Consider the following 26179-nt stretch of genomic DNA (forward strand, 5'->3'; position numbering starts at 1 on the left):
TTCAAACCTGCCGTTTAGTAAATCTAGCCCCTAGGGTCTGAAACATACTTGACTCTGTGATTGATCCCAGGAGGGGCAGGGCTTAATGACGCAATTTGTGACCAGGGTCGAGACTACCCCACCTCCCACACTTGCCGACTGATCTTAGTCTTAGGAGCAATGGAAGTGGCAAGAGTTGGACCCTACTGTTCTGCAAGACCTGTCAAACGCAAGATATATTTAAATATTAAAGAAAAGAATTCTTCACTTTCCGTGCTCCTTCCATTAAGGGATATGATTGCCCCGATGAAATACAAATTTGTTAAGAAGTAAAAAATATTATATAACAGACAAAGACAGCAAGTGTAATCATTAAAAGGGGTTCCTGCTCCAACATGCTAACAACTAATTTATATATGTCAATACGTCAACAATAAACATGTCTGTGTGCAAACAGCAACACGGATTAAATATAGCAGAATTGTATTTCTGTCATCTTCCTAATTGGAAATCTTCCCAGCAAGAGTCTGGCTGGAACCCCGGATGTGTGCTTCAGATCAACAGATACCACAACACGTATGGTTAATGACATAATACGACTTGGATTTCAACACCATAAATCCACATGGGAGGAGGTGTGGGCTGCAACAGTAGAGGACACTGCTGAATGACTTTTACCCCACATCTCCAACTTGTCTGTGCGGACAACAAATTAAGAGTTAACTGCACCATTTATGGTGCCACAATAATTGGTCATTTGTCACAAACACCCATGTAAGTACAAATTACAGGTATGTAGTTGAAAACAGTACTTTAACCATTTCAAAATTGGTGTCTTCATCATCATCATCATCACCATTTTTTTATATAGCGCCACTGATTCCGCAGCGCTGTACAGAGAACTCATTCACATCTGTCCCTGCCCCATTGGAGCTTACAGTCTAAATTCCCTAATATAGACACACACTCACAGACAGACTCATACAGACAGACAGATAGAGACTAGGGTCAATTTTGATAGCAGCCAATTAACCTACTAGTATGTTTTTTGGAGTGTGGGAGGAAACCGGAGCACCCAGAGGAAACCCACGCAAACACAGGGAGAACATACAAACTCCACACAGATAAGGCCATGGTCGGGAATTGAACTCATGACCCCAGTGCTGTGAGGCAGAAGTGCTACCACTACGCCACCGTCTTAATGGGATATAACCTTATAAAATACATTTTATGCACACATTTGTAATTGATCGCACCATAATGGAGGAGTGTCACGCTTACCTTAGCTTATAAAATATATATATATATATATATATATATATATATATATATATATATATATATATATTATACACACACATACACACACACACCCATTCATAAATACACAGAAATATTCTGCGCTAAACCTAAATAATGGTTATGTGTTTGATATGATTGGAGGAAGCACGTGTCGTTACAAGATAATTTTATATAGGCACATTAATACATAAAGATACACAGTGATTAATAAAATAGTACAAACTCATAAATTTATACACATGGATGTATACATTGATTTTTGTAAAACCAATGTATACATCCATGTGTATAAATTTATATGAGTTTGTACTATTTTATTAATCAATTAAAGACTTTTATTGACTATTACATTAGGTTTATGCAAAGAGTCAATATTTGCAGTGTTGACCTTTTTGAAGACCTCTGCAATTCGTCCTGGCATGCTGTCAATCATCTTCTGGGCCACTTCTTTTGCAGGTTGTGTTATCTAAGCAAGACCTAGTGAAGTGGCCCCTATAATACGATAGGCATGAATGACTTGGACAATATCACATGCTCTTACGGGAGGTGAAGGGTTAGACCCGGACACTCCGCTAAGGTTATTATAGCTAGGGGATGGATGGGGACTGAACCACACAGTGTACCTCACTGGATTAAGCTCGTTACTGAAGTATGGTGGCATGAGCGGTTCATGTATCAAAGTAGAAAGGACATACATAAATACCATAAAATAGGGCACCACTGGTATGAGTCAAATTATGTTATACACCCTCATCAGGATGATATGGTGGGTTTGGGGATTCATTAGGTGGGTGGTTAACTCTCAGCCCTGTGCAGCTTCAATTGATCTAACCTGGAGTGTAGTGAAAATGCTAGGATGATATCATCACACCAAAAAGTTCCCTAGATATCACTGTATAATGTTTATAGCAACATAGGCAGGGATAGATGTTAGTTAGATTAGATGTTAAATATGTTATTTGTATGTAGTAACTAAAAAATCTCAATACAAATACTTTATGAAACTTCTGGGCCACATACTAACGGATGGCCGCCCATTCTTGCCTAATTAATGCTTGGAGTTAGTCAGAATTTGTGGGCTTTTGTTTGTCCACAAGCCTCTTGAGGATTGACCACAAGTTCTCAATGGGATTAAGGTCTAAGTAGTTTCCTGGCCATGGACCCAAAATTTTCGGTGTTTTGATCCCCGAGCCACTTATCACTTTTGCCTTATGGTAAGGTGCTCCATCATGCTGGAAAAGGCATTGTTCATCACCAAACTGTTCTTGGATGGTTGGGAGAAGGTGCTCTTGGAGGATGTTTTGGTACCATCCTTTATTCATGGCTGTGTTCTTAGGCAAAATTGTGAGTGAGCCCACTCCCTTGGCTGAGAAGCAACCCCACACATGAATAGTCTCTGGATGCTGTACTGTTGGCATCACACAGGACTAATCGTAGCGCTAACCTTTCCTTTTCCGAGCAAGCGTTTTTCCAGATGCTCCAAGCAATCTGAAAGGGCATTTATCAGAGAAAATTATTTTACCCCAGTCCTCAGCAGTTCAAACCGTGTACTTTTTGCAGAATATCAGTCTGTTCCTGATGTTTTTCCTGGAGAGAAGTAGCTTCTTTACTGGCCTTCTTGACACCAGGCCATACTCCAAAAGTCTTCACCTCACCGTGCGTACAGATGCACACACCTGCCTGCTGCCATTCCTGAGCAAGGTCTGCACTGGTGGTGCCCCGATCCCGCAGCAAAATCAACTTTAGGAGACTGTCATGATGCTTGCTGGAAGTTCTTGGGCACCCTGAAGCCTTCTTCATAGGAATAACAATGTTTTCAAATACCACCCTCCTTTAAAAGCTTCCAGTCTGCTATTCTAACTCAATCAACATGACAGAGTGATCTCCAGCCTTGTCCTCGTCAACACTCTCACCTGTGTTAACGAGAGAATCACTGACCTGATGTCAGCCAGTCCTTCTGTGGCAGGGCTGAAATGCAGTGGAAATGTTGTTGAGACAAAGTTCATTGTCATGGCAAAAAGGGACTTTGAAATTAATTGCAATTCATCTGATCATTCTTATTGACATTCTGGAGTATATGCAAATTGCCACCATAAAAACTGAAGCAGCAGACTTTGTGAAAAATAATATTTGTGTAATTCTCAAAACTTTTGGCCATGACTGTAGTCCTATGCTGGCCCTTCTCCCACTAAGATGTGTAAACATGGAAATATAGAGAATGTATATTGCATGCACACATTGGATTATTCCCAGTGTGTATATTGAACATTTCCAGGGAAATAAATGCTACCTTTAACTTGTATGTATAATCCTTTCCTCCTAGGGATAGTTAACTATGGATTAAAGCTATTGTGGCTTCACATTTCTGTTTGCACAACAAGTTACTGAAAATCAGATAGGAGAACCTGGACTTCATTACGTCTTTTAGTACTCGGCTACAAAGATTTTCCTGACCTGACAATATAAAGTAAATCATAGTGATTCTGACCCTACATTACTACCATATTCTCCTACATTATGAAGCCGATAGGTATTAGCAGGTATACCAGTACAGATTGGGGTTCAACGAGTTGGAAGCATGTCCATATGTGGATTTGGTCCCAACTTGCACTTACAACTCCTTACACATGAAGGAGAGGAGCAGGGGAGGGGAGACGAGTACAGGAGGATTATAGCAAGTGGGTATTCATGTAATTGTAACTTTGATAGACCTGGACACATACTAACCCCTCTATCTGTTGTGATGCTAAAGGGCTGGTGCAATGAAACACACCGATTATGACAACAATCGGCATTAGCTTCCAATCAGCTGATTGTCTCTTGACCTCTCCCGCTTACAACATAGCAGTCACAATATTGAAGTAAGTACAATACGGAGAAACAGCCATCCATTTACATTACTTAATTGATATTTCTATTCGGACTGCATCAGGAAAAATGATTCCCATGAGTCTTGAAATGAAAAACTTGTTTTACATGGTAAATGTGTCTTTCACATTTGTTTATTATTAAAACGGTCAAGACTCTATTCTCTAAATATATATATATATATATATATATATATATATATATATATATATATGACACATAATTACAGTATTATGTTGTGTACAAGTAGGGTAATGTGAATTTTGCATTTACTACTAACATTATCAAGCCACATGTCTCCACTAGCTCTACACCATCTCAATGCTTTTCTACAGTATAACAATATACGCTTATTATTCCGGACATAAACCTGGCCAGTATATACACCATACTTGCCAACATCTTCTAGTTGGCGTCTGGGAGCTGCTGGGGGGAGATGGGCATGCGGGAACCGCGGCTCTGAAAATCGTGTAATTTTGGCCCTGCCCCACTGATGTAACAGAAACGCGTAATTTTACAGCGGGGGCAAATTCCGCGATTTCCAAAGAATTGCGGCATTTTGGTCCTAATTCTGCCCACTTTACTAGAAGTGGACAGATGCGGGAGGCTGCCATACTCTCACGGGAGTCCGGGAGACTCCCGGACATTCTGGGAGGGTTGGCAAGTATGATATACACCTAAATGTGTGCGCCTTTCCCTGCCTACAGTCGTGGCGTAAATGTGTCCAATACACTATATACAGACAATGAACACGTCACCTACCACCTAAAATCTTAAGTAAATTTTCTTACACAGCATAACAGCTAGCAAGGAATGCGTCCAGCACCCAAAACAAGAAGCATTTCACAACCGGCAAAATACTCCCCAAAATAACCACCGATATAACCTAAACAAAGTAACAGTAATAAACACTGATGTCCTGTAAAGCTGGCTACACACTGCAGAAAATTTCTCCTGATGAGATCTGTAACAATTTTACCAACGACTGAAAGTCCTGATGAGCATGGAGATTTATGTGTACACACCTACAGGATTTACATTCAGATCTGCCATAACCATCGGCTGAAACGGTTGTGAGTCTGACCCTCTATAGAGTTCTGCCTACACTGCTGAGTGCATACACACTTCCACATGTGCCCGACATCGTGGCATCGTTGATCGTGATTTTTAGGAAGTTTATAAAATAAAAAAAACCAATATATGTGCTTTGGTATGATAAAACACAGTCGTGGGAGCGTACACACTAATGCAATATCGAACCTATCAGTCGGTTATCGTGGCACGATAATTGGGTGAACAACTACGTGTCTGGGGACCCCATCCCCACAGTTCAAATGTCATCTTATGGAAACCATTTTATATTGAGAGCCAAGCGGAGCCGTTAGATACAGTCCATTAAACAGTGTAGCTAGCCAATGAGTAAATTACATAAATGCACTTTGGGTCTAAGATTCTTAAATATATATAATTTTATAAAGTGGAGTGGGCCTTTTAGTGCTTTATATTACAAACTTGTTATAAATATATTTTTATTTAATAAAAACATACCTGATGTACTGTGCTGGAGGCTGGTTTCTAACTCTGCTATTTGACCATAGACATGGACACAATTCCCGGGGACAAAGGTTAAAATGGTGGGATCTTCTCTGGAAATAAGACAGCTACGTCCTACATTTCACCTTAATATGGAAACTAGAATCTGCAGCTAGTCACAGTGTGAGGACAGATATGGTAAACAGGCTGCATTCTCATCCACTCCATATATGTATATACATAGGAGCAATACTAGAGGATACTCTTTATAGAGGGACTGGTATGCTGGATTTTGATATCCTGTGTAGAAGTGACTAGACAAGCTGAAATACGGGATACACAAAGCCTTGCTGGATAAACAGATTTTCACAGGGAACGGGCTTGTTGAAATTGGAGTAGTGGAACTTTCTAAAAGGAAGATAAAACATTTCTGAAAGCCAAGACTAACAAACTGAAGAGCAGTAAAGGGAATATATGGTTTAAACATTTCTACCAGTGTAGTATAAAGTATATATTAACTATTACGTTTCTGCATGTACACTAGTCTATGGAGTACACATGGATAAGACACACAAGTCACATTAAATGAGTCGCATCAGAAAGTATTTTAAATTTGGGGTGCAAGTTTAAGTTGAACTGGATGGTGAACTGTAGTATTGTGTGTCTAATACAATAAACGCCATCTATAGAACTTGGGATTACAGCAGGCTTACTTCTTCCAGTTTACTTTCTCTGACCTGTCATGACATCCCCGTGAGAACCCAGATTGAGTGTTAGGTATGTTGAAATTTTGAGAATACCAACATGATGAAATATTTTCACTGGGCCAGCACCTCCATATTATTATTATTATTATCATCATCATTTATTTGTTGGGCGCCACAGGGTTTTCGCAGCGCCTTACATAATAATTGTGATTGATATTAATTAGACTGCCTGCCTGGTGAGAGAATATGGCATATTGGGGTTTCTAATAGATAATTAAATATGCTCCTAATATATTTGAAATTAAAAAGTACACAATGTTTTACCAAGCTATATAAAGCAGCAAATCCACATAACTTAAAAAATCTTTTTTCAATTTTCTTAACTGTGCTCCCACAAATCATGATCTCTTTTTCAAAATCTCTCTGGAGGGCAGACCAGTATGGCTGCCAGTTGCACACACAGACTGAGGTGGAAAATTCAGTTGTATGTGAAGCCCCGTCGATGACTCAAGGGATGCTACAGTACTAAAGCATCACTGTCTTTTGCTTGCACGCGCAGAATCAACAATATTTTATTACTGTAATTGCCTGGCTCACATAACACAAAGCCCTAACAAAACTTCTTGTGCAATTGAATTCCCCCTCAGGTTCTCAGCAAATCATGCAATATCATTGGGGGGAGAATTTTTACAGTTCAGACTGAGCTCAGAGAGGCGCCCAAAGGCCTCTCTGCTCAATACAACTTGTGCCATGTGACTTTGGTTGCCATGGTAGTAACATGACACTATGGAACCTGTGCAGAATTATAAATCATTAATAGCAGCCTTAAGAAACAAACAAAGGAAAAATTGTAATTACAAAGCTTCTCCTTATAGCCTGCCACGGTGATTTATGTTTTAAAAACACAACTATTTTTTCTTATGGGATTGGTACTTTAATATTTTTATTAAAGATTCTCTGTGACCTATTCCTACTCTTAATGGTAGTATTTAGAAATTAAGAGTTTCTGATCTACTCTTGACCGTGGGAATTTAGGAGCCAAGCTGTTCTGATCCGTCCCAGACAGCACCAGCACTTTCTCCCTCCTTTTCTCTTCCTAGGGGTGCTGCTTCACCTCTGGGTCATGCCGGCTGCAGGTGCTATATGTAAAAGGATAGCTCTATGCACAATGCAGCTCCCAAGCAACACATATTTTGAGCTTTGGCGTTTGTCTTTGCTTCTGTATTGTTATTAAAGTCCTGACCATTCTTGTACCGGCTGTCTGCTTTCCTATTTAAATCTTCTTTACTGACCTTGTATTTGTCCACCTGTAACTCTGCCCTTGGCTTGTCTGCCTTGCCTCTGTACTCTGGACCCTTAAGCTGGGTACGCAATAGAGGTTTTTCGCCCAACTATCGTGCACGCTCCCACAATCATGTTTTATTGTACCAAAGCACATCATATCGTTTCATTTGATTTTGTAAACTGACTAAATCACTGTCAACGATGGAACGATCTTGGGCAAAAGTGGACATGTGCATGCACACACGACCAGCAGTGTAGGTAGAGCTCTATAGAGTTTACAGAGTCATTTATAGTTTCCTAAACTTCGGGTTTGAAAAAGTCAAGATGTTGCCTATAGAAACCAATCAGAGTTTGCTTGTCATTATGTAGAATGTAATAAATAAATGATAACTTTCCAGCAGGTGGTTATGAGAGATGAAGAGTACAGATCTGAAGGTAAATTGTGTAGATTTGTAATTTTTTATATATTTTTTTATTGTAGGCTTCCTAGTAGGTATTTTTGTGGTGTAGTACTAGAGTGCAGGGAGAACATATTGCTGTTTATTTGTAACAATCTGCCCTCCCATTGTTTGCAAGATGGATTGATAAACTTGCCTTTGTTTATGCCTCATTCTGTAGACTTTACTCTATTGAAGTTAATCTCCGCGGCGTCTCACTCTGTCCTGGCAGAGGACAAATAAGACACAGGGACGTCAGACATAGCTGAGTAATGCCACTTAGCAGACACTGGCTGGAGCTCTATTCAGTCACAGACCATTGCTCTATTCTACACATTGGTTCACTGAAGCCAAACAGCAATTTGAAAAATGAACAAGGTTTCCAAAATTCTGACTGCCAAGGCTAAAACCAGACACATGGCACTCCTGTTTGTAAACCAATGTACAGCCTGCTAGTTATTGAGCAAAAACATTTATACAGTACATGTATTTTAGTGTTTACTGTACACTAGTACCACTAGGTGGCGCAAACAACATTTAATAACGTCCTGATGAGTTTTGTAACACAGACATCTGGGTTACATTATTTCCTACTTCCTGCCTCTATTCAAAACAAACTATTCTACATCACATCTATGAGCACACACGCTATTATGAAATGTCCTAATTTATTTGGATTACAATAGCCATATGAATTGTTTTACTTGATGAAACGACTGTCCCAGTGGTGAATATAGGAATTAGTTAATACTTTTTTTTTTTCCATTACTAACATAGCAATTTACTGGAAATACGGTCTGCAAGGACAAGCTAAAAGAAAAAAAAAAAAAGAAAAATTTAAAAATCTGTTTTATTTTATACTAGCTTCAAATTTCCATCAAAGTTGTTTCGGGGATGACGCAGTCTGCAGAAGACTGAGCTACACCATTTAAATTCCCAGCAGCCTCGTGGAGCATTGTGTATTTCAGTCATGCCTCCACAGCGCTGAACGATTTCCAGCCTAGCGTCTCGGAAATCTTTTTATCTTCCATTTTTTTCCCTGCATGCTTATGAATTCACATCTTCTACATTGTATTCCATCACCGTGAAGCCTGCTAGATTGGCTGGGCCAAGTGTCTGGGGAAAAACAGCAATATATCAGCCAGACATTTAGCAAATTATGTTGAGATTAACACACTGTGTGATTATATATTATGGCATGGGACTTTTGTTTTGCTGCGCAGTAAAAGTCACCGAGAGGTTATTGCCACAGTCATTTAATGGCAGAAATGGCTAGTGCCATTTGTTATGGTAATGCCGCCCCCACAAGTGGTACTGGTGTCATTGTGAACTCATCTCTATTACACAAGTGAACGCTGGCTGTCAGAAATATCCAATCCATGCTACGGAAACACGAGGTATCAGCAGAAGCAAAATAAATTAATAAATTAACAAAAATCAAGATTCCACTACTGTCCTGGAAATCTCTTTTCCCCCTCAAGAAAACATGCATACATTTGTTATCAATTTAAATAAATAGAAAATATTTTACACCTGCATGCTTTCAGAATGATCTCACAGACAAACATAGGTTTCCCTACAGCTACATAGCAGTTGGCACACTGAGTTTTATTGACAAATGAAGTTATTATATAGCTCCATACTAAAGCTGAGTGCATGGAAACTATTATTACTGCTCCCCTGCAGGTTCGAGCAAAAACAGGCAGGGCTTCATAAAACACAAGCGGAGCTTATTGGTGGATCCAGAGGACAATATTTATTTTAAAAAAAGTGGAGTACAAATTACAAGCAAACAACTAGCACTAATCCACCCCAGAGCTGACTTGTCACATAACAAATGTAAGGAACAAAGGCCATTTCTAAAAACTGGCAGTATAGTTAATATAAATGTAGGACATTTTCACCCAGTAATTTTCACAAGTGAAACTGGACATACAAACTGCCTGTAATAATTGACAACGGGAGCAGCAACGGCAAAGTCCAGGCTCGCTGTTGAATGCACAGCGTTCTTCTAGGACAGAAGTCATGTGGCTGCGGGATGTCATGGGAAACGGTCGGACAGTGGCTGTATATGTTTTCTGGTATTCCTGGAATACTGTAGAGTCTGTACTATGAAATATTTCCTCTACATCTCATAACTATTGATTCAGATTTATATTGTGATTTTGTCCCCTCAATGTGTAGGATAAATATTGGTTCATCTGGCAAAATACATTCCTACATGGTGTGTTGACAACTGGTACACTTTCTTCAGGGTGCATGGTACCTAAAAACATGTTAAGAAAGCAGTTCTCTGATAGTGCTAATGTGAGATTATCCTCATTTTCAGGTTTTCCTTCAATGCCTCATGCATTCCACAAGGGAACGATTATAAAACGTGTGATCACACAACGGTGTGAGGCCTATATAGTGAGTAGGTATGAAGTATGGTTGGTGAGCACCTTGGTTAATCACTAGCACACACTTACCAGGCCCTTGGCTGATAGCAGTTTTAGGTTTCCTTTGCGCTTCGGGTAAAGATGGGTAAGATTTGCCACCTACGGGCTCGTCACCTTGTATGGCTGTCAAGTCATGCATACTGAAGCTCCGTAAACGTTCAGTAATGGCCCCCTGGCTCTGAACAAAGACAAAGACATGATGTGAAACAAAGCTGTAACAAAGACTTATGTATTGTTGTTCTTGCGGCCAGATATTTGGCAGTGCCAAACACAACGGATGAGAACATGAAACACTTCCAATACATAAGCATCAGGCAGAGAGCTTACATTCATGTTCACTTTCCTAGCAGTGTACAGTTTATTCTTGGCACTTGGAAGTGATACTGGTGGTAAACAAGTAGGAGGCGGTGCTGTTATACAGCAAGATGAAACTTCAGCTGTATGTAACATAATAAACATACAAATCTCCAACATAAGCAATGCATCATAGCTGACCTACTAATGAATGCTGTGCTGTACACAGATATTAGCCTCATATGTTATACTTCAGTCTATCAGACATTTAACATAATGAAATAGAACAGAATATAAAACATTTTACATAATGAAAACACACACATTTGGTATGAAATTGATAGCACTGATTAAGCGCTTATTAATGGAAAGCAGATATAGCGGTTTTGCTCCAAGCGTCCTAATGGAAAAGCCTTGTTGTTATTTAGGTGCAGAGCTGTTTAATCTGACCACATGGGAAGATCTGGACATTCGTCACAACTGGACTTCTTGACAATCTGAGCCCATGCAAAGAGGTCAGAGCGATGGCCACACGTGCTGATGAGGTCATGCGCCAATTTGTTTTAACCAGATTCATCCCAACTGATTGATCCCTAATTGTGATTGTATTAACTGGTGGTGTTGTTATTCTGTAGCTCTCAAAATAACAAATCAACAATGTGTTTTAGCTACTTCTTACAAAGGAGGAAATGTGCACCTTTGGACCATGCAGTCTCTCCCCTATATATGCAACATAGTGGTAATGTGGTCTCCATGCACTAGGACCACCGCAGTTACTTCAAAGGGCCTCTCCTTCCTGACATCAATATGTCCAAACGCTGTTTTGGGATGAGATGGATCTCAAACAGGGAGATGATCCATTCTATGTCTCCATCTCACTGTGCTTCAGCCACAGATTACATGTATCATTTACACTTCCCAACTGGACAATCAGCAATATCACAGAGGCCCAATAAGGTAACTGAAGGTTTCAGAGGACAGACCCCCTCATATGACTGCTATATGGGAAGGGACACACACAATGTCCAAAGGTTGACGTCTCCGGTCTGCATTGACATATGTTGTTCTATAGCAGGCTGGACCAAAATAAACAACTCAAGGGGTTACACGAACAGCTTTAAAAGGAGAAAGCATGGAACACATTATAATGGAATATGCAGTAATGGTTTAATATATTAAATAAAATAAACAAAAAAAGACTGTCCACATTAGTTTAGCTGCTGCTTATTTGCAGTGTGATATCCGTCATTAAAGTATTGGGTGTTGTACTTTTTCATTATCTACATTTGGTGGAAACTGATTTTTTCATCATGAACACGCCATGCTAGTTTATTACTTTCATGTGTTTCCTTGCTTGCCTCAATGTTCCTGAATGAACTGTACGATAGTACAGGGCACAGAGCACAAACAAATTAAGCTAAATTATTCATTTGCATTCTTGACAGCACTCAGAACCCAGCAACACGCCACAGTACATACAGTGACAGATGCAGATGAATCAGGAGAAAGTGGTGGGGGGAACCGATAAAATAAATTTAATTGATGCTAAAACCCCCAGGGAATGAGGTATGTTTGGCTTTCACAAAACTGTACAGAATATTTAAAAGCAGAACTTGAAAGGGCCATTGAGCGTAGTGGTTTTGTTTTCCATTTCCTTTCATGTTTACCTAGAGAATTATTCATCTAAGAGTGCCTGATTCCAGCTCTTACATACAGATAGGAATCTGCCACTTAAGTAATGCTAAATTATAGCATATACACTGTGTGATCACCATTACTTTTACATAGGGTTGTATGTCATTTCTTAAAAAGGTACTGAATGAACCGATGTAAAAATTAGTACTGCCCACAATCTCAATGTTCCTTTTTTGAAGGCAGTTTGTTAATTTGAAAATTATTCATTTAAAACACAGAACATGGTCCCTTACTGACTGCTCTGTAAAATACATGGTCAAATAACTCTAGATCCTTCAATGTATGGACGGTGGCTTAGTGATTAGCACTTCTGCCTTACAGCACTGGGGTCATGAGTTCAATTCCCGACCATGGCCTTATCTGTGTGGAATTTTTATGTTCTCCCTGTGTTTGCGTGAGTTTCCTCCAGGTGCTCCGGTTTCCTCCCACATTCCAAAAACATATTAGTAGGTTAATTGGCTGCTATCAAAATTGACCCTAGTCTCTCTCTCTCTCTCTGTTAGTGTATGTTAGGGAATTCAGACTATAAGCTCCAATGGGGCAGGGACTGATGTGAATGAGTTCTCTGTACAGCGCTGCGGAATTAGTAGCGCTATATAAATACCGGACGATGATGATGAAGTATGGAAGGTATACATATAGCTGTCAATATTTATACATAAAACACAACTAGTACGTAATGTGTAGCATTCCTTCAAGTATCTCGATATACTGAAAGCTTACATAGCCCTTGAAAATACCAAAAAATAAACTAAAAAAAAATAAAAAAATGCATTTGCAAAGATAGTTGATCAGCCGAAGATGGAATTCCCTTTACTGTGGGATAACCGTTTCCTCAGCAGGGCTTCCCATTGAAGCCCTGTACAATGGGCGGAGAGGAGGCGGGTGTAGTTCATTCATGACAGCGACTACTGAAGGTGGAATAAAAATGTATGACTTTTAAATGTGATAATCAATTTAAAGTAGGTGATTGTGTGGCATGTGTGTTTATATGTAATAAAAAATAGCACTTTCTGTATTAATCCAAGATCTGGGTATGATGTGGACTATTTATATTCATATTTATTGTAGTCTGATCTGGTGTATTATGAACCTGTGTCATGCTTATGATGGACGAGGCTGCATGACAGCACAAAGTGCCTTTGGTTGAGCAATGTAATATGAAAGATGCATTGCCAAGCATTGTAAGGCTTTAGCTTCAATTTAAACAGAAGATAGAATTGTTTTCATAGACTTTTTTGAAAAATGAATCCTCAAAATCTGTAGTAAAGCAAATTAATAACACTGAAAATGCTAAATGAATATATAAAAGTACCAAGATATATAAATGTACTGAATGTCACACTCTAATAAATACTTTAGCCCACATTAACTCTAACGTGCCCTAACGGACATCGTATTTCAACAACTGGCTATAAAAGTAGGTGGGGGGGGGGGTAAAGAGAAAAGTATTTTATTTCTGACTAATATATGAAACATAATGGTTAAGGGTTATTGAAAATTTTAATTACTGCTTCATAACAAAGCAATGTTCAAGCCGTTAGCTGGAAAATAGCAAACCACCAACATCGTTAATTTTTTTTCCTTCAAATTGAGCCTCTTGTGATTATATTCAATTAATTAAGCACCAGTAGGTGAGGTAGGAAATAACAGCCTGCCACCTGACATTTAGAGTCCAATTTCTGTAATTTGCAAACAAATGAGTCAGTTTCCAATTACAAGGTGACTTCATTCCACATTTAATAGGATACATGAGGTGCCACTTCTCTTGTGGGTACTCTAATATTTATAACCTCCAGACTCTGTACCTCATTTGGACATGTGACATTACCCCTCTTAGAACAGTTTTATTTGGTGATCTTAACATGATTTAAAAAAGAAAAAAACACATACAAAAAAAAATAGTTTACAATTAAAATGTACCTGTCACCTACACACACTGGAAGCAGACATTTTGTGGGGTGAAGTGAATAAAAAGAATGTAGCTTATTAATGTACTAAGAACTAGCGTCATCACGGAGGTACTGATTAAAACACCAGCCGCAAAAACAGTACAGTACATTCTCCTTAGTCTCTTTATTCTAGCAAGATTTTGGGAATGATGAGAAGAAAACATTTTTAAATGATAAACTAAAAAATGCACCATCACAGATCACCCCTTACCTGAGTTCTGGGCCCCCCCACAATATTCGCTTTTGGTCTGGTAAAGGGAGCAGTGAGGAGAGTATTGCCGAGATGCGGCAGACATTAAAGGACCTACCAGTTCATAAAAAAAACTGGCCCAAAATAATGAATATTCTGGGATTAATGTATAATTTATATAATTCCATCAACAACTGGATTTTTCATTTTGGAAATCAAGATCGTAGTGACTGCTATTTTGCATAAAATACATAAAGAAAAAGATCTACACAATTTCAATGAAACAGGAGGCTGCCAGTATTTCTGTTGCGTTAAAATAAAAGGAGCGAATGTCATCTTTCTCTATATACAAGATACAAAATGCTACAGCCTCTAGTAGTTAAGATTTAAAAGCAAGGAGTAGATTTGGTTTCTATTTTAAATATTTTACAGAGGAATTTACCCATGAATAAAGTAATTCATATGTAAAGATATACCTAGGGGTATATTTACTAAACGGCGGGTTTGTAAAAGTGGAGATGTTGTCTATAGCAACCAATCAGATTCTAACTATCATTAATTTAGTGCATTCTACAAAATGATAGTTAGAATCTGATTGGTTGCTATAGGCAAAATCTCCACTTTTACAAACCTGCAGTTTGGTAAATATACCCCCAACACACAGAACTCATCCTTTGCATGTAATTCCTATTTTTAGTATGCTACCTGGAGTATGTTAAACCATGTTATGCCATGCCATATATGTGGACAATTCATGCTTGGACTTGTAGACTATTTACCTTCACTTGATTGAAGGAGAACAGTAGAGAGAATGTTGTATTCTTAAAGAAGTGTGACACTACTAGCCAAGGACAGCAGATGGGAGAGATAGAGAGAAAAATCATTTAATAAGGACTCCTTCCGATATCATTACAGATTTGAGAAACATTTTTCCTTCTAAAAGCCGTGCGGGTGACCTTCCATGTGCTACTTTATTTGCCATACATGAGGTATCTGGGGACAGCTACTTCCATGCTCCTATCTCCAGCAGATAAACCCCCCAAAAAAAAAAAATCAAACTCATCTCCGGCATATCCTTTTATACTATTCATAGGTATAAGCAGCAGAAAGCTGCTGCAATTAGAGAGCTGTGACCTGCTGCAGACAAGCTTGATTTTTGTCGGGTTACAATGTAGGCTACACTGTACCCTTCAACCATGAAGTTTGAGGTCAGGGACATTTTTTGCTTCCAGCATTAAATAAAATGGAGCTGAACCTGCAGAGGAGAAAGATCTGTCCTAGCTGACCTTTCCTGGAATGTCAGAGACTGCTCACTACACAATACAGACTATTCTACAATGGCTGACCAAGTGATTAATGTCTCTGTAATCTGTTACTAAGGAATGAGGCCAACACATTGTTCTAACATACATACTGCACACTACCATCTAGATTAAGAGATCAACATGGTCAATCAGACAATGACAAGATTGAAGAGTCAGTCAGTCAGTATATATTACCCATTTACCAGTTTTGCAGGTATAAATAGATGCCTTTTTCATAGCGTTTTTATATTTTTGTTCATATTTTTTGGGTTTACTTTAGCTTACTAAACATATATTTAAACATATCTGTAATATGGAGCTGGATTTATCTAGTGCATACAACTACCCGAATACATCAACAAATAGTTTAGAATATTTAGAGCATCCCCACCTCAAGTTCATTCTCAATTCTCCTTCTCATTCCTCAAACCCATTAATCCCCCCTCCCCCCAGCATAATTACTGCCCACTCATCAGCTTTCTCTTATCATCCCCCTAATCAAACACTTTTACTTCATCACAATCCTCATAACCCACCACCTACATCTTCCCTTCATCATTATAATCATAATAATTACCCCCTCCCCCCATCCACAATCATCATTAACCCCGCTACTCTGTATCAATAGTAACCCCTCCATTCTGTATCAATATTAGCACTATTATATGTCGAGCCCAGCTCTAAACGGCTTGCTTCCACAATGTCATCATTGTAATATGGACAAGAATGCTGGAACAAGTTCTGCTTTTTTAAATTAAATAATTGCATTGCACGGTCTACTTCCATTTACTGGAAGCAGTAAAAAGTCACATCAAAGTCGAACCTATCTGCACTTTATGGCCACCCCTTTATTAATCTCAGCTCCTCTGTTTTCTCCCCAAATACATCTCTGTTTAGCCTTATTTATGTCTTAAATTATTTGGGTGGTTTTTATTACGTGTTATTTTGTGTGTGAAGCTTTTTAGTACATTGGTTGAAGTGTGTCTCTTTTGATCATTACGCTATGTGTGTGAGTGTTTGTATGTTCTCCACGTGTTTGCATAGGTTTCCTCTTCACTTCACTCCAAAGACATACTGATAGGTAGGTGTGTGTGTGTGTGTGTGTGTGTGTGTGTGTGTGTGTGTTAGTGAATATTGTGATCTCCACTAGGGTAGAGACTGATGTGAATGGTTAAATATTCTCTGTACACCGCTGTGTACGATGTAGGAGCTATATAAATAATGGCTCAGGAATAAAACCTGACCTCTGGCATCTAACAGTAGGCAGACACTTAGAATCCATTTGATTGGAGAAATAGACTGTGCTCCATCCAGCAAGGCAGAGAATACCCCTTTAATTTGCCCTCTCCATCCCTTTAGATCACTTTAGATCATTTAAATAATCCTATCCTAAAAAATTAAAAATAAAAACTATTTTTACCACTTCAGTGCAAGACTAGATGCACTCACCTACCTTATCCACACTTGTCAAGGAACTCCCCTAATCTGCCCTATGCCTTACATGTAGCAGGGCAGCCCTGCAGATGCTGCAAATCCATGCACTTCCTCGTAAATCGTGTGTAATTGCACAAAAGTAGGTGAAGTCCCAAAACAGCATTTCTGCTGCGGCTTTCCCACGTTCGCAGTTTGTAAATGACCCTTACAGACCAGCAGCTCCATAACACAGAAGTAATAAGTACATAATTAGATTTTACACACACAATTTCCGCTGAGCTGTTTGCACATATCAGTAGTAAGAAATTTTTTTTAAGAAAAACAAAGAATAAGAGTAAAGAAATAGCGTAACAGACGATAGTAATTAGTTCTACACTGCGCTTTACAAGGAGAAATAATGACAACTGTGCACTAACAAGTAATGAATAAGACTCTCACCTTCACAGCAGCGGTCACAGCGGCAGTAGCAGCTAGATTCAAGCCTTGCTTTCCAAAGTTCACCATGGTTTCATAGCCCTTTTCTTTGGCTTGTACAATGTAGTCATCAATCTCCTGTACAGGAACGGAGAGCATCTGCTGTTACTCACACAATTATTAAAACTATAACACTGCAATATCAATCAAGAGGCTGCAAAACATTACAGCTGCTACACACAGTGGCAATCAGAACACTCACTGCCACTGACCTGCTCGCTGCGGAGAATGCTTGGGTTCTAACTGGACCATGAAATGTTTGGCTCATTTACAAGAAAATACTTTGATAATTCTTAGTTGAAAAGGGGAGTCTGCACTTTAATTGACAACAAGCAAGGAGGCATCTAATAATATGCTGCCTCAACTTCACAGCGCAAAACTCCCTGCTCGTCCCCCTTCTGTTACACGATTGTAGTCAGCGGCGGCAATATTTTATTGTCACATTATATGGCACAGGAAACTTTAGTTCTAATCTTACAGTGTAAAATAGATGGTAAGAACATTTTCTGCTGGAATTGTAATAGTTGCACTAATGTTACTTTATTTAGATATTTTAGAGTGACATTAGGCAGCATCCATTATAATTGCACCCATAGGTGATGATATAATAATTCTACATGTTGGTGTGCTGCCCTAACAATAATTTTCTATATATATTATCGGCTGTTTTCAGGTGAAATAAAAATAAAATAAATAATAACATTCGGAGTGTGAGTATGAAAAGACAATCTAAGCTCTAACATCCATCTCCATCCCCGATTCATTACTATGGCCCTTGGCAGGCATGCAACAAACTGTAGTGGCTCTCTGCAAGAAGAACCCTTAATGCTGCAGAGAAGGTGATAGGGCAGTGATGGGGAACATGAAGTAGCTGGAGGGGGACAGACACAGAAAGGAGAGAGAGCACAGCGCACTCCTTCCTCATCCGGGTATTTCGCGTGACCACCCCACAGAATGCAGAGGAGGTCACATGACACGGAACATGTCACAAGGACGCAAGCGATGGCTCGACAGGCCGTCTGTTGCCCATGGCTGTGCTAGGGGTACATGTTGTGTACATTCAAATTATGTTACCAATTTGGGATATGTTTTTATCTTCTAAGTCACCATCTCCTTTAACGTTACCATGAGCAATGTTAAGTGGGAGTGAAAAGCCAGGCAAATGTATAAAACATTAAAAATAAATTACAATTTAATGTGATCAAATTTCTTGCAAGATAAAAGATGGTTTATGAATCACGTTAATTAGAAGCGATTCAATAAAAGGCAGTGACATTGCATAGAGATTATAAGGCAAACGTGACACTGTAGGTGCTGTGGGGTGTTTGTGCTGGAGAGGTCCGTAAGTACAATATAATTTAATTGATTATTTCTAATTGAATTATACATTTTATGGGGTTTTTATGTTGTATATAATCTGTCAGTTATTAAATTATGTTCAAATGATTGTAAATAAACCCTGAAAAGTTCCAAAACATGCAAGACTGTAATCCCTATGTAACTAGTTGATCTTCGTACACCATAACCATCCAGTGTACACGGTTTGTATGCACACAGAACAGAACTTACCTTTTCTTTTGATGAAAGCAGAGGATGCAAAAACTTCCGATACAACAAGCTGGCTCCTCTGGTGTAAGGGGATAATAACCAGATTACAAAAGCAACCTTCAGCTCATAGTACAAAGGGAACCTATGATCAAGAACAGGTGAAAATACAGAATAATCTTATTTACTCACATTTACTTTATTCCTATAAATTGAACACATTAACTCTGTAAACCATGCAGAAAATGTTTTGTACAGATGCACGAGTAGAAGGAGTAAAAATAGATAAAATCTGTGATTATCTGCACCGCTGCTCAGTGTCTGGTTCTGAAGCGACCAAGTAACAGTAGGTCAGCTAAGGACAGAGACACAGAATAAAAGTAGGGAAAAAAATCACGCTGGAAACTGAAGACGTGTTGCCATGAGTTTGTGAGAGACAGAGCACCATCCAATTATGTGTGGCATGCCTGATGACCTTGTCTCCCAGTCTGACTGGAGAAATGTGGCTGTACTCCTAACTTGTCATACTTTCAAATCACCCCCTTCATCTAGAGCATCTTGTCTCATGTGGATGTGCAGACATGCTGAACAGCTCTGGAGCCGCTACAGTGGAACAAATCAGAAAATAACATCTACTCCTTAAAATGTCAATTACACCCTTAGGCTGCTAAAGAACAATACAGAAATGGAACAAATTTATAATAATAGGGCAGGCAGAATGCAGACAGAAATTGGTCTATGTTCCGGTGTCATATTTGTAAAAATGATGCACTGTTGCTTTAAACTAAAACAACAAGAAAAAATGTCACCTAATGAAGGGTGTTGCTAGCGGTAAGTAGTACATTATGTGCGTGCCTTTAGCATCTGTTCATTGGACAGGTGTATTTTAATTATTACCACCAATCTTCTTATACATCTGGTGTTGTGGTGCAGTCATTTGTGCCAGTGAGCTACTGCCCATTTTACCACTATTGGTGTCAGTGTCAACAGAGCTAAGTGTGTTCTTGGAATAAGAGGTTATAAGGGGAGTTCTGCCACTCTCTAACTCGGTGATGGGCAACAGGCAGCCCTAGGGCCAGATGTTGCCCACCTGACCTTCACTTGCGGCCCCCAGCTCCTCTCTCCTGAGGTCTATCATGTTGCCTATCTCTGCTAGTGCTGTAAACAGGTGAAAGATTATGTGAGCTCAAAAGACAGCTGTATTGTAATAGCTGCATAAGGAATATTTGCCGCATTATTAGTAAATAGCCTGATACTGCAGCCTGTTATGAGCAAATTGCATAGTTGCCTACTCTCCCGGAATGTCCGGGAGACTCCCGAATTTTTGGGAGTTCTCCCAGACTCCTGAGAAGGCAGGCAAAAATCCCCGGATCCAGCTGTCCCCGTTGTTGTAGATGGTGGGGGCAGGGCTAAAAAGTGCCATTGTGGCCCCGCACCCTGCAACGATTGGCTAGAATTACATAAGATTGACAGGGGCGGAGCCTAACGGTGCACCACATGTGGCCACGCCCCCCTCGACGGACCCCCTCTCGGACAGCTGCCTTCAAAGGTAGGCAAGTATGGCATATTGGTAAATGCGGTTGGAATGTGTTTCCTATTATAGCTAAAAATAGTAAATAAGTTACTAATAAGATACTTAAATTTTATGACTTTGTATCTTTGGAAAGACACAGCCATAGTAAAACACTATCTCTATATGCAAAAGAATATCCGGAGATGGCGACAAAAGACAAAAAGGTATTGTAGCGCTACATGTACCACCGCGCACCTGCATAAATAGGTTTCTCCAAGCTATCGCCGCCGAATATAATCCCCAGCGATAGCAGAGCTATCGACACCAGTGTACCTTTGATATATTGGGTGAAGTTAATTTCTCTAGCCACAGGGATATGTGCCCTTTGAGAAACATACCCATTAGTCCTAGAACAAAAGTACATTTACACACTCGCCCATTAATGTTTAAGCTCTAAAAATACAGAGAAGGAATCATTAAGTAATAAACTTATATATATATATATATATATATTTATATTATAATTCATTTCTTAATTTAAGTTACTTTAACATAGCTGGATGGTGTATGTACTACCACAAATTATTTTATTTTTTCAGTATCATTGCACTGAATACATGGTGCAAGTAACGCATATGTTTAGTTTTCTAAGACATCTAGAAAGCCTCAGTTGCACTGCAGCTAAATGTAAACATGTCTGTTAAATATATGACTGTAGAGGTGGAAATATAAACCCATATATAAATACTACATGGCATGCAGAGCTCTCAGTGGCTCCTTACTGAACATTGTGAAATACAGCTATGGGAGGAGAGGGGACACATGCAGTCAATAATATATTGGAGACTGCAGCCAAATCCATTTTTCATGTACACTGCTGGCCCTGAATATTAGGCTGAGCGACTGTTATGTGTCCTCTGCTAATGGAAACAAGGTCTGGGTAGATGGGTAGAATGTCTAAACCCTTGGCGTGCGCTATGGTGGGGCGCATAATATAAGTGAAAAGGACCATTGAGTCCTTTTTTCCCACACAGAAATGTACGCGTTTAATTCTGCTAATGTGTGTGTTTTTTTTATTAGAAGTAGCCTATTAAAGTCTGGGGCTAGATTTCTGGTGTTAGTTATCTGCATATGAGTAAAAGATTTTTTTAACATAAAAATGCCATGTATGTCCTGTGGTGTATGTTCTGGCGTTGCGAACACAATATAGGTTTGGGGTAAAAATTTTGTTTTCACGGAACTAGCCACATCAAAATTGTCTCAACATGAAGGCACCACTAAAGCGGGCTGCACAATCCAAAAGTGATCCATTCAAAACCGGTCAGACGTTTATCAGCCTTGTAGGTAAATAGTCACAAGAAGACCGCTATCTGTCATTGTGTGCAGAAATATTCACACTTATAGGTCCTAATGTGTTCCAGAAGGGATCCATCCCCTCAACCCAAGCACTGATCTCATCCAATTTGGCCACCCATGAGTGTCATCAAACTGAACAATCATCTTGCACCTCCATGTTCAGACTAATCAATCACTTAAGGATTTTGATCTTCTTGTTATCACAAAGCTGGGCAATTTTGTTGCTCATTCTAAGCACCAAGATCACTGTCCAACATGGCCAATCATGTGGGTGGCCAAAACGGACAAAATCTAGCGACTTAGCGCTCGGGCCAATCACTGTGATCACTTTTAGCTTACGCCAGAGGCTATTACTAGGGCCAATAGTGGTTATCTTCAAATTACAACGTGGTTTAAAAAAAAAAAAAAAAAAAGGTCTACTGAAACATGAACTAAGGGGCACACAAGTCAAACATATGTAGAGACTGAGAAACATAGAAGATTTAGAGACGCCAAAGTTGGAATTTGCGAATCCTTAGAGAAGTTAAACTGAAAAAAACTCTGCCAGTATTTTGTCTTTTTTTTGCGGTAGCATGAGAAGGCAATTTAAGGTATTAGCAAGTATACACATACACAAAAGTGTCAGATATCTGAAAACATATACACTACAGTATTTGCATGTGTAGAATGGACTTCTGTATTCCATCAGAACAGGCTTACATTGAACCACAGCAACTAATTAGCTGTCATCTGTCTAGAGCAAGCTGGACAACGAAAGAAAGTGTCCTGGTGCATTACTAAAAATACACCTGCAATATGACTCAATATTCTACAGTCTGTTGTATATAAAGAAAACTTTTTATTAATTATACTCTGTTCTAAAACATTTCTGTATTTGGGAATGGTACTACAATAATTATCAAAACTAATTAGATGGATAACATGAATATAAAACCATACATACTATCTTAACAGCCCCAAGTAATCCCCTCATTGGTTGTTAAATATGGTTATGTTCAGTATGGAATTCCACAACAAAGAGGCTTGTTTTTATAATCAATACAGATATAAAATACCGTATATACTTGAGTATAAGTCGACCCGAATATAAGCCGAGGCACCTAATTTTACCACCAAAAACTGGGAAAACTTATTAACTCGAGTATAAGCCTAGGGTGGGAAATGCAGCAGCTACTGATAATGGTAAAGCAAAAATCAATGTAGGGTGCTGTCACCATAACAAGGAACCCACAGGCTCTTTATCTGGGCCAACTTTTGGAGTGTGTAACCAGGGTTAACCAGCAAACACACACTGCACCAGATCACATCTTACCAGGCTAACTGCAGCCTATCATTCACCTCCAGTACTATGGAAATGTAAAAATATTTTCACATTTAAGAAAGTAAAGAATACATAAGTTTATTAATGCAAAGCACCAAGAAAGATTTTAAGCAAGGATTAAGTTACACATGTAACATAACACATAGTACAGTACCATTCAGATGCGCTGGTAGCCAACCCTGGGGTATTCCTTTTTAATGCGTAATCCTTTGTGACAGAGGTGTCATCCCACAGATCCACAACAACATCCCCAGAGATTCAAAAAGAAGAATGAACTTACTGGTCCTTCACTTTATGCTCTGATTCTTCAATCAGTTCAGCAGCAGCTGTATTCCCGCGTTAGTCCTGACATCTCTCTCTCTCTCAGCCCCGCAGTGGAACGCATGTGCGTTCCACATACAGGAAGTTCGGCATTTCTGTTACAAATGCAAAACTTCCTGTCAGTGGAACGCACATGCGTTCCACTGCGGGGCTGAGAGAGAGAGTTAACAGTTCAGGGACCGGATACCAGGTAAGTTCACCCGTGTATAAGCCGAGGGGCCTTTTTCAGCATACAAAAATGTGCTGAAAAACTCGGCTTATACACGAGTATATACGGTAGTTTAATCATCAAAATGTAAACATGTTCAGACAGACATACTTTACATGGGGGGGATTGAATAAGTGTTTACAAAATAATTATTACTTACCAACATATTGTTAAGTCTGCTAATGTTTCTATTAGAGTGTAAAGGGCAAAGACAATCCAATACATCATCCACCGCACCTAAAAAGCAAAGTAACAGACAATGGATCCAATTTTTGGCGCTCTGATTGAACATTCAGTATTTGGAATAATACCAGAAATATAATATATATATTTTATTTGAAGGAATGCTCAAATGTAAAAAAACAAACAAACAAACAGAATATTGAACATAGAGTTCCATCAATCATTTCAAGGTCAAAACAAAAAAAATATCAGAGAACCATATACAAAAAGCCTACGTATGGTTAATTATACGAGAGCTATGGCAGAACACTACTTTTTATAAAAGGAAAAAAAAAAAGAAGGGAAATAAACACAACAAACAAGGAAGAGATATAGAAAATGGGGAATGGAGACAGCAGGAAAAAAACATGGAGGAAGAAATAAAGAAGGGGGGGAGCTCTCCAATGGTCACAAGGAATATGGAGGGGGTGGAGGGATCTCCAATATCAGGCGAGAATGAATACACCAGCGAGAAACAACTCTGGAAGAGCCCAGTGCTAACATAAGTGATTATGTGTCACTTTCAACAACTTGGGAGAGGACCCAAGAATTAAACCAAGTGGCTGTAAAACCTGAGTATTTGTCATTAGCAGAGAAAATTATATCAACCATAAACATATAAAATTCAACTCTAGTGAGCCAATCCTTAATCGTGGGAGGAGATCAGACCTCCAATGTGTTGGTACCACAGCTCTGGCCACGTTCCTCAAGTGCTTTAATAGCGACTTCTTATATTTAGAGGTAGGGATAGCGGAAAGAAAAATCAACCACAGGGCGGGATCTCTGGGGACCTTGTGGACGACTATAATCTCCGAATGTCTGAAGACTTGACTCCAAAAAGACAAGATGTCTGGACATTCCCATCATACGTGTATCAATGAACCAGAGGCCCCATTACATCTATAGAGTACCAGAAATATTAGGTTGTTATTATTTTTTCCACTAGATGTGCTTTATCCTAAAGGAGAGATCCACTTTTTTATTTTTGTGTTAAATTCATACCCCCAGTTCACCTATGCATTTAAAAATCACAATCAAAAAGCTTTTGTGATGTGATAAAAGCTGCACTACCGCCTAGTAAGCCCCCCAGCCAGAGCTGCCACATGCAGCCATTACTCCTGGGTCTCTACTTGGTGGGTGTCCAACGTTAAACAGGATACCGTTCAACAGAATAAGTAGGAAATTGTGCATTAGCAGTGGTGTGATGTAAGCCACTAAAAGTAATTTGTTTGACTTTCAACGTGATTTTCATGCATTAAAGTGTAACGGTCATGCAATTTTGAAAGAACCGACAGTAAAAAAGTACAGACTGAGTAAAATACTAATTGCAATGTACATTAATTAACACACATATCATTGTTGGGAAAATCAGCTATAAACCTACAAGGTTCTCTCTCTATAATAAATAATTTAGGCACCATTTAAATTAGCTATTGGTTTACATGAGATTAGTGTCCCTCATGGATCATTGAAAGCCCAAACGATTGTCTTTTCAAATTTATATAATACAACTAAAATCTCCAGCACTTGAGTAGTGTCCACACAAGGAGACACAAGTAGATAGAAACAGTCACAGGTAATCCCATTTTTCATTTTACATTTGATCTGTCCAATGCAAACATTAAGAAAGGACTACAAAAAAATCAGGACTTTATGAAGCTTCTATAAAGATGATTTCAAGCCTTCCAGTAAAACCGGTTATTCAGGAGGGTGAAATTGTTTTCTTTCCGTCATTCCCTTATCTGTTCCAATCTCTATCAATCTCATTGAGGTGTGACAGCTCAGTGCTGTGGACTAGTGAC

The 26179-nt window shown here is 39.1% G+C and overlaps 1 protein-coding gene across 1 annotated transcript in view; it reads right to left on the bottom strand.

Moving 5' to 3' along the window:
* REEP3 (receptor accessory protein 3) overlaps window positions 1–26179 on the bottom strand; it is a 99540-nt gene that overhangs the window by 11245 nt on the left and 62116 nt on the right. Inside the window, exons 3-6 of the mRNA XM_075216328.1 lie at window positions 24316–24392; window positions 19461–19581; window positions 17856–17969; window positions 10579–10726 (exon numbers count right to left, since the gene is read on the bottom strand). Coding sequence (XP_075072429.1) covers window positions 10579–10726; window positions 17856–17969; window positions 19461–19581; window positions 24316–24392 — 460 coding nt within the window. The remainder of the gene's footprint in view (window positions 1–10578; window positions 10727–17855; window positions 17970–19460; window positions 19582–24315; window positions 24393–26179) is intronic.

This window comes from Mixophyes fleayi, chromosome 6, assembly GCF_038048845.1.
Source record: "Mixophyes fleayi isolate aMixFle1 chromosome 6, aMixFle1.hap1, whole genome shotgun sequence".
Taxonomy (NCBI): Eukaryota; Metazoa; Chordata; class Amphibia; order Anura; family Limnodynastidae; genus Mixophyes; species Mixophyes fleayi.